The sequence below is a fragment of the Emydura macquarii genome, unplaced genomic scaffold (genome assembly GCF_026122565.2).
Source record: "Emydura macquarii macquarii isolate MOO-44397 ecotype Brisbane River unplaced genomic scaffold, CSIRO-AGI_Emac_v2 contig_3525, whole genome shotgun sequence".
Lineage (NCBI taxonomy): Eukaryota > Metazoa > Chordata > Testudines > Chelidae > Emydura > Emydura macquarii.
Genome location: NW_027133662.1, coordinates 1 through 10,134, shown reverse-complemented (window position 1 = coordinate 10,134; position 10,134 = coordinate 1). Strand labels below are relative to the sequence as shown.

The 10,134-nt window shown below is 40.1% G+C and overlaps 1 protein-coding gene across 2 annotated transcripts; it reads left to right on the top strand.

Annotated features, from left to right (window-relative positions):
* The first annotated feature begins 364 nt into the window (after positions 1–364).
* On the top strand, positions 365–8,440 carry LOC137145336 (epidermal retinol dehydrogenase 2-like). Of its 2 annotated transcripts, XM_067536013.1 has the most exons (4): positions 583–717; positions 4,372–4,643; positions 6,970–7,101; positions 8,326–8,440. In XM_067536013.1, exons 2-4 carry the CDS (start codon positions 4,434–4,436, stop codon positions 8,428–8,430), a joined length of 447 nt encoding a protein of 148 aa, XP_067392114.1. In that variant the 5' UTR covers positions 583–717; positions 4,372–4,433; the 3' UTR covers positions 8,431–8,440. The 2 variants fall into 2 exon arrangements, with proteins under 2 accessions (XP_067392113.1, XP_067392114.1); XM_067536012.1 differs by lacking the exon at positions 4,372–4,643 and having other exon boundaries at positions 365–717.
* Positions 8,441–10,134: the final 1,694 nt, after the last annotated feature.

The following is a 10,134-nucleotide window of genomic DNA, read 5'->3' as shown; positions in this document are numbered from 1 at the left end:
CTATTAATTGATTGATCCTGCTATAATTCCATTTTGGAATTTCCACACTACATCTAAGACACACTAGTATTAAAAATATACTCTAGCAGAAATGTAAATAGAGAATAAATATACAAATGCCTATTAAGATGTCTTGCATAAATTAAATGGCATTACAGTGCTAATCAATGAAGAGTATGTGTGTATGTGAATGAAGTGAATAGGGGAACTGTGAGTGCCTGCTTATCTGGCCCTATTACTCTTTAATAGTTTCCACTGTTCTGTGTATTCACAGAAGGGATATATTTAGCAATAATTTTTTTTTCAATTCTAAAATATTTGAAGTTTCACTATTGCTGGTTTGTTCTAACTGGTAAATATTCATCATTAGCAGGTGTTTGAAAAATCTTCTCCAAGATGAACTTCTTCCTGGAAACACTCAGAGTCCTGGTGCTCTCAATATATTTCCTGTTGGAGTCTCTAGTGTTGTTGTTTGTTCCTGTGCGAAAGAAGAGTATTGCTGGTGAAATAGTACTTATAACAGGAGCCGGAAGTGGAATTGGAAGACTTCTAGCATTAAAATTTGCCCGCCTTGGAGCCACCCTTGTTCTGTGGGATATCAATCAAGAAGGCAACAAGGAAACAAGTAGACTAGCCAGAGAAAACGGAGCTTTGAGAGTGCACGCATACATGTGTGACTGCAGTAAAAGGCAAGAGATCTACAGAGTGGCAGATCAGGTAAAATATTAAATTTACAGAGCGGCAGATCAGGTAAAATATTGTGTTCATGGATGTATCCCATAAAATAGTCTCTGGATATAAAGCACTGACCTCTTACCTAGATGTCTTTAAAGAGAGTTAATGGGTCCAAAGTTCATGTCACTCATTCCCTATTAGGTAATGTACACAGCATTGGATTATCTTCGCACACTTCATTTTCTAGCATCAACTTATTCAGTTCTCTTTGCTTCTGCTAAAAGGGGGAGAAACACTTCAGCATTGTCCTTTTTAGTAAGTTAGCTACTACAGAGTGGATCCTAACTCAAATAGGTTACCTCTTCACCAACTACCTTGTTCTCTTATTGAACAGAAAGTATAAGTAGTCAGTATTTTAAAGTTAAAGCAACAATAATGCTACCATAAAGAATAAGCCTTAGAAGTAGCAGTCTGTTGTAAAAAGGACTAATGACTTACATAAAGTTAGAATAATTTGTGAGATTTAAAAGGACTTCATGGACATACATTTGATCAAAGCTAATAAAAGCATCATGCAGGCTGAAATGCAGGCTTTCCTCCTAAAGAGAATTAGTTTCCACAAATCAAGTACACTATCGCAATTACATGCAGCAATTCCTAGAGTTAAGATTGCTTAACATCTTTTCCATTATAAGAACCTGTTTTCAGTTGCTTAAAATGTTGTTAGACCTGTCTGTGTGGCTGAAAAGTCTTAGAGCTTCAGGCTAAATTTTTTGAAAGTTTCAGCTAAATAGTTCAGTTCTTTCTAGGAACAAAATTGGAGGGGAAAATACATTGTTTACCCACATTAAAGATTTTACAAAAGTTTCTTTGCTAAATTCTAGCACCAGAAGGACTCAGTTGGGCAAGGAGATTGGCCTAGTGTTGGATTTGCTTTTCTGGGATCTGAAAATCCAGCTGTGACGAAGTGGGAATGTTCTTGATGAAAACTGTGTGCAACTCACTATTGTATTTTTGTATTATTCAAGTGTTGGGTTAAGAGTGTGTGATCTTTGTAGTGATCATTAGAGGGCAGGTGTGGCAGAGCCCATCCCCTGCAAAGGACCAGCCGGAGGTGTTGATGAACAAAAGACCAGTTTGAAAACAGTGTAAGCAAATGACAGGCTTACGCAAATTAATTCAGGAGCTAGCAAAAAATATTTCCAATACCATCTGTGACCTGCCAGGATCCTTCTGTTGGATTTCAGGCTAGGGCAATGCTCTCATTACAGTGAAAAGGGAGGAAGTCATGGCTGCACATGTATGTATGTACACCCACTCTTCCACACCCTCACTAATAGGCCAAATCCTCAAGTTGGTGAGGATTGAATAAATATAGTAAGGCCTACTCTAAATTTAACAGGTTACTACTATTAACAACGCTGCCTATACATTCCCTGAGGAAAAATTTAGTAATCTTCTAATACAGGAGCAGTTATGGTTTTTTTCCCCTACCCTGTCCTAGCATTATATACATTTCTCTGCCAAATTCTCAGCACACGTGCCATTGTGAATTGTTTGTAATGTTATTACAGTATTATGCAATATAGTAGTCATTGTGCAAATATAGGAGAACACGGTGTATGCTTCAGAGTTTACCGTCCTAAATGACAAGTTGGGAGAGGGGGCTGTAAAGAGAAAACTAAAGCAAAGTGGGCAGGGTGAGAGAGGCATTGTCTTGTCCATTTTATTTATATATTTCCTCAAACTGTCCCTCTGTCTAGCCCCTTTTGAGAGGGTCTTTTCTTTTAAACCCTTTCTAGCTCCTCTATTATTTTGTTCTCATCTATTTACTAGGTGTGTTTCTCAATCTCCTTAATGGCCACAGGAACATAAGATAAAAGAGAGGACTTGCATGGTAAATCTTTCTCTTCATTCCATTCTGTTACTAGATGTCGCATATGCCACCTTAACTGGCATTGCCTGAATTCTTAAATGCATAACCATGTAATCTTTACGTTCTCTTAACATGGAAGATTCTAGTTTAAAAAATAAAATGTAGTTGTGTGTGTCAAGGAAAAACTCAAATAATATAATTTGGAACTACTTGGCGAGACAGCACAGGAACACCATTTCTCATAGAGTTTAGTGGTTCTTGTAACGTAAGCAAAGACTGAGAGCAGTGTGTATACAGAAAACTCACTGTACATCTTGAAAAGTTCCAGAGGGGTAGCTGTGTTAGTCTGTATACAGCAAAAACAACGAGAGTCCTGGAGCACCTTAAAGACTAACAAATTTCTGTGGGCATAAGCTTTCATGCTCACATCCAAGGGTAAGAAACAACAATGCTCACCTAATCAATGGTTGTGAATAAGCCTCATCTACTCTAACTGAATTGACTTTGTTAGCACTTGCCCTCCCCATTGTTGTTTCTTACCCTTGGATGTGTATATATATACCTTCTATCTGTGATTTCCATTTCATGCATCTGACAAAGTGGATTGCAGCCCACGAAAGCTTATGCCTGCAGGAATTTGTTAGTCTTTTAGGTGCTACAGGATTCTCGTTGTTTTTACTCTACATCTTGTAGGATATACACTTTTGCTACAAAGGATTAAGCATGACAGGTGTCCGACGCAGAACTAGAACCCAGATATCTTGATTCTGCCATTGTCAAAAAGCAACTTGTTCAGCATGTCTGGGACTTATTACACACAGAACTTTGGGTACAGTATATTGTACATGAGCAATCCAAACCAACTTGCAATATGTGGCCGAATAACTTCAAAATAGCTTGTTTTAAACGCAGCCTGTCTGAAGTGTCTGCCAAGGGTCAGGCTATTAAATCTTAGTAGAATCTTAAAAACTTGTCATATTGACTCTTCTCACTTTGCTTTGTAAAATATCATGCGTATCTGTGCTGCTCTATAAATAATGACTAAGCATGTTGAGAGTCTGATGTCTTGGAGGGTGCTCAGATGGAATGGAACCAGAGGGACTGAAGTATGTTGGCTTCTGCCCATTTCTGCAGGGGAGGATTCTGAACCAAATAGTGATACTACATAGAAGTTGATTAACGCAATCTGTAGAGCCAGTTGCAATGATTTCACTGGAACAGAGAAAATATGGGTAACTGCAGGTTGTAAGCAGGAAGAAGCAAAGTGTCCTCCTAGTCAGTCTTGTGCATCTGAGTATTATAGGGATACAAGATCTCCATGAGGATAGCCCTGTCCTCCTGTGGATCCAGGGGGACCACCAAATTTGGCAGATTTCTTCTCATAGACACAATTTGGGAGGAATGCTGCCTGAACAAAACTCTGTATACATGTGTGAGTGTAACCCCTTATCTGTTTAGTCATCTGCGATCCCTTGGAGTTCGAAGATGATAGCCTGATATCACTGGTGGATCCGCAGGTGACTTATGAAACCTACCTGAGATCCTCAGACCTTGTCACAGTGGGGCAGACATTTCCCAATGGAAGGGGAGAATCTGGATTGTTAAATCAGGCCGTGGCACATTTTTTCCTCTTTTTTCCGTTTCTCCATTTCCTGTGTCTCCATTAAATCTGAAAATACTGGCGTCATTGTCTCAAAGTCCTTTTCCATTTTGGTTGATTAAGGGCTTGCATTTTCCATGAGTTTGTCAATATTGCACTTCATGTTGGCTTTGAGGGTGTTTTTGAAGCACCTTTTTTTTGTCCACCCCTTGACCATTAGGCCTGGCTCAGCTGTGAGAACATGACCTGCTTTGGAAATAGACTTTTTGGCATTTGAAGAATATGACCAGCCCAACAAAGTTGGTGGCGGATGACCGTAGCTTCAGTGCTCGAGGTTTTGGCTCGGGATGGAACACTGATGTTGGTGCATCAGTTGATTCGGAAGATCTTTCGAAGGCACCATTGATGATACCTTTCAAGAACTTTGAGGTGTCTACCGTACGTGACCCAGGTTTGGGCACCGTACAAGAGAGCAGGAACAACAACAGTCTGGTACATTGTACTCTGCACCATAGGTTGCTCCCTTTGACTATCTCTAGTAACAAAAGCCTTAACTTCAGGATTACATTATCTGAGCACTGATATGAACTATGTACTTCTTACTTTAATGACTGTTTTAAGATATTTTATTCAACTTTCTTTATCCTGACCCATTGTAGGAAACATTCATATTTGTATTTTTAGTTGCCAGGTTGCATTTACAGGGCTGGCATCAAGAAAAGAAATTTCTACTTCTAAGATGACTAATAAATACAGAAATGCACTTTGAAGATTTCTTTTATGCAAACAAAACCCCTACTTCATCCTTACTATTCCCTGACACTTATTCCAGTTTGTCATAAGTTAGCATTATAATGGTAGTTATTAAGCATTGGACTTGGTAAAAATTAAAATGATTTCTTAGTTGAGTCACTGCACAAAAATTAAGTTACATTCAATTTTATGTCTAGAATGCTTACCTCTTTTCACATACTGTGCTGAAAGTACACAGATTATCCTGCAGCAACCTCTGTTCATGGATTCTAGCACATGAAAGGATTCTAGAAAAACATTTACAAAGCAAATATTCTAGACTTATAAATATATGGGATCCACAAAAATTACACCTAAGAGATTGCTAACATACAAATTGCTGTCTAAACTCCTAAGAAGTTCAATACAATCCCACAACAATACATAAACACTTGCATTTTAATACAATGAACTCCTAAAATACTTGCACTTAATTCAATAAGGATTTGATCAGGATATTGAAGGAGACTGCCATAACTAGCACGTTACTTTTCAAGAATGTTAGTTACAAAAACCTTTAGAAGATCAAGAAAACCTTGTGATCTTTGGAGAAGCCACAGAGGGTTCTCCAACTACACAATCGTTAAAAGGCTTGTTGGGGAATCCTTAAGAACCATCTTCAGCAAGCCCTAATGGTATGTCAACACAGCAAAGAAAAACCCGAGGTTGGCTCATGCCAGACAACTCGGGGCTATTTCATGTCTGTGTAAACTTCGGGGCTTTTGCTGGAACCCAGGCTCTGGGACCCAGGATCCTAGTCCGGAAGTATACACAGCAGTGAAACAGCCCCGCATCCCGAACCCCGCGATCATGAGTCGGTTGGCATGGGCCAGCCACAGGTTTTTCTTTGCTGTGCAGACATAAGCTTCTTATGGTATCAGGGTCTCATTGTCCCTGGGGAGGCTGAATATGTCTGTCTGTCTGTCTGAGCTCATAACACCTTAATTGAAGGTATTGGAAATTTGACAGTCTTCCTTTATTCAAAACATTAAAATTTTGTTTAGCTTTTGTGAAGTCTGACTTGTTGGCACTAGAGAAATACTAATACTAAAAATACACTAATAAGAAAAATAGTAATTACTGCAGTGGCTGGTGTCCGCACTGCCCTCCTTGGGTTGGTGGTGCGTGTCCTCCCCAAAGGCTCCTGGTAGGTTCCTCACCATGAGCCAGCCCCAGGTTTCTCCTCTCCCCATTCCCTGCTGGGAGCCGGGGAAAGCCACTTGGAGCTTCCCCATTCCACTTCCGCTGCTTGCCCTGGGGAGCGGGGTCCGGCCACCAGGGCTTCTTGCCCTGGTCACAGCTGGGAGCGGAGACCAGCTGCTCAGCACTGGGGCTTTCTTGCTTGAGGTGAAATTGACAAGAATGACAGCTCCACTTCCAACGTAAGGAGCACTGTCTATGTTGGCATTGCATCGCCTTAACTAAACCAACATAAGTCCTACATCTCTCATCAAGGAGGCTTTATTTTGTTGAAAAAGAGGACGGTGTTGTCGGCGAGGGAGTGGGAGGTGATTGCAGTATATACACCAGCACTGTTTTGTCGAAAAAAGCTGACTTTGGTCGACAAAAACAACCTAGCGTAGACCAGGCCTTAAAACTTCCCCTCTTCCTCCTCCTCTCCCCCACCCCTCCCCCCTAATACTCATTGGCTTTTTGTGGTGATGACCATTCACACTAGCACTCATGGCATCGTGTTCTTCCAGCCTAGATGCTTTCAGATCATCTTTCTGGTGTATAAAAAGCGTGGGTGACTTTTTTTAATCCCAATATTTATTTCACCTTAGCTGGTCACTTTTTTAAATTAGAGACCTGTGAAGTTGTCTGCAGAATTCTAACACTTGAATAAAGGAAAAAGTTGCAGTGTGAAAAGACTTCAGTCTTACGAACTGCTTTCTCACCATCTAGCCTAATAAAATTAGCAATGTTACAGATTCCTGTAATAGTACTTTCATATAAATGTATAACTAAACATACGTACTTTGATTTGACTATTGAATGACAACTTGATATGGTTCCCTTTCTTTAGGTTAAAAAAGAAGTTGGTGATGTTAGTGTCCTAATCAACAATGCTGGCATGGTAACTGGAAAGAAGTTCATTGATTCTCCAGATTCACTTGTGGAGAAAACCATGGAGGTGAACACCATGGCACACTTCTGGGTAATATACAGATATTCTTTTTCTATAGGGAACTATAAAAGTGTACAGGCACTCAGTCTGTTTTGGAACTGAGGGGGAAAATCTCTTACATCATTGCTTTTGAACTGGTTGAGCCTGTGAGGCTTTACACTCAACTTGATGATGGCATTTGTTAGTGAGTTCCAGAAATAGAGGGGTTGGGAGGGTGGCCCACAGGAAGCTTGTGGGGAGAGGGGGGGAGAATGGAGTGATGTATGTAGACAGCCCCTGGTATGGGCAATCACTTTTGCCTAAGAAAGCAATAAAGTGTGCGACACCTCGTATGGGTTGCCTGATACTAACAAATACTTCTGGTCGATGTAAAGCTGAAAAGTGGGCAATATTGTGCTATAGCTGTGTTGCCACCGCTGCCATAAACTGGCTTCTTCATCAGCCATTAGTCAGCAGAAAAGAGCTTGATTTTGCTGCTGTCATGGGCTGGAGCAGGACTTGGTCTGATTGCATTCTATCACCTGTTTCCCATTGGGAACTAGCACTATTTACAGTAGCTCCTCTAAAGCATTCATACTTGGTGTCTTAAATGTGAAACTGATACACGCTGGCATGACTGATTTGAGGACTTTTATCTTAAATTATGCACTGGACTTGCATTTTGCTATGAAGAAGACGAACCAGTATTGTACCTTTTTGTAATAAAGAACTAGAGAAGGAATGCTGAATTAAAACATGCTGCTCTATTTACTTTCACTGGAAAACATGGAAACGGTGCAGAATGGGTAGCTGAAATCACCAAGTGATGGCAGAAAGGTTAGGAGTTCAGTTTCTCCTGCTATTTTTAAGATGGAAGCCTACTTGGAAAATGTTTGAGTACTGAGCTCTTAGGTGCTGGGAATTTACAGCTTCCCAGAGCTTCAGCTGACTGCTATCTCACTGGCAGCAATCTAGTTTCTGATGCCCCCTAGTGGATGATTACAACATTTAAGAAAAATATGGAAACATATTGGAGGCTCCTCAGAGATTCACCTTGGAGGATTCAGTTAGTAGATGAAGCAGAAATACTTCTTGTCCTAACTAATATGTATCTTATTAGCCGATGTAGAATGAGGAAAAAAGCCTTTTCTTTATTGCTTATAACTCAAAAGTCTTAATAGGTCTCCTTTTAAAGGTGGCACTTTTGAAATAGTAATGCTCTAACTAATTGCATAATTAAATAACTATAATTGTGGCTTTCAATGTGTTTCATAGACTTACAAAGCCTTCCTGCCAGCCATGATGGCCTCTAACCATGGACACTTGGTTAGTATTGCAAGTTCAGCAGGATTGATTGGAGTCAATGGGCTAGCAGGTTAGTGTATTCGAGATCATTCTAAACGGAATCTAACAGTATGGCCTTGATTATACTCTTAGGCCAAGATTTTCAGTTTGGGTTTCTGAATCTTCATTTAGTCACCTAAATAAAATTGTCTGACTCTCAAAACATTGTACACTTAATGGCTCCCACTGACCTCAGTGGGACCTACATTCTCATAGACTTTAAGGTCAGAAGGGACCATTATGATCATCTGGTCTGACCTCCTACACAATGTAGGCCACTGAATCTCTCCCACCCACTCCTTAATAGACCCCTAACCTATGACTGAGTTACTGAAGTCCTCAAAGTATTTAAATAATTATTTGAGAATCCACCAGCAAGTGACCTGTGACCCTTGCCTCATGCTACAGGCGAAAAAAAACCCAAGCCTCTGCCAATCTGCCTTGGGGAAAAATTCCTTCTCGACCCCAAATGGTGATCAACTAAACACTGAGCATGTGGGCAAGACTTATTAGCCAGACATCTGGAAAAAAATCTTTGTAGTAACTCAGAATCCACCCCATCTAACATCGTATCACAGGCCATTGGGCATATTTACTGCTAGTAGTCAAAGATTGGTTAATTGCCAAATTAGGCTGTCCCATCATACCATCCCCTTCATAAACTTATCAAGCTCAGTCTTGAAGCCAGCTAGGTTTCTTGCTTCTGCTGCTCCCCTTGGAAGGCTGTTCCAGAACTTCACTCCCCTGATGGTCAAAAACCTTCATCTAATTTCAAATCTAAACTTCCTGATGGCCAGTTTATATCAATTTGTTCTTGTGTCCACATTGGTGCTGAAGTTAAATAACTCTTCTCCCTCCTTAGTATTTATCTCTCTGATGTATTTATAGAGAACAAATCGTATCTCCCCTCAGCCTGAGTGAGAGGATTGCAAAAGGGGGCACAAATAGGAGAACAGATACAGGCTGAAACAAGATTATAGGAACAGAAATGTATGGCTGGAAAGGACCTTGAGAAGTAAAAGTCCAGCCCCTTGGTCTGAGGCAGAACCAAATAAACCTAGACCATCCCTGACTGGTGTTTGTCCAACTTGTTCTTAAAAACTTCCAAAGATGGGAATTCTACAATCTCCCTTGGAAGCCTATTCCAGATCTTATTTACTCGTACAGTTACAAAGTTTTTCCTGATATCTAACCTGATCTTCCTTGCTGTAGATTAAGCCTATTACTTTTTGTCCTACCTGAGTAGTAATGGAGAACAATTGATCACTATCCTAATTATAACAACCTTTAACATATTTGAAAACAACAATCAGGTTTCCCCTCGGTCATTTTTTCTCAAGATTAAACATGCCGTCTTTCCTTATAAATCAGGTTTTCTAAACCTTTTATCACTTTTGTAGCTCTCCCCTGGACTCTTTGCAGTATGTCCTAATTTTTCCTAAAGTGTGGCGCCCAGAATTGGACGCAATGCTCCAGTTGAGGCCTCACTAGTGCCAAGTTGAGTGGCACAGTTAACTCCCATGTCTTACTTGCAACCTTCCCAGAATATTAGCCTTTTTTTGCAACTGCATCACATTGTTGAATCTTATTCAGTTCGTGATCCATTATAGCCACCAGATTATTACCACCTAGCTAATTATTCCCTATATTGTAGTTGTTCATTTGACTTTTTTTCCTTCCTAAGTGAAGTACTTTGCACTTATCTTTATTGAATTTCATCTTGTTGATTTCAGAACAATT

Bases quoted from the DNA above. Each gene is read 5' to 3' on its own strand.
- LOC137145336 (XM_067536012.1), top strand. From the start codon at position 397: ATGAACTTCTTCCTGGAAACACTCAGAGTCCTGGTGCTCTCAATATAT. The intron at 718-6,969 runs GTAAAATATTAA...CCCTTTCTTTAG, and splicing joins TCTACAGAGTGGCAGATCAG to GTTAAAAAAGAAGTTGGTGA. The intron at 7,102-8,325 runs GTAATATACAGA...TGTGTTTCATAG, and splicing joins ACACCATGGCACACTTCTGG to ACTTACAAAGCCTTCCTGCC.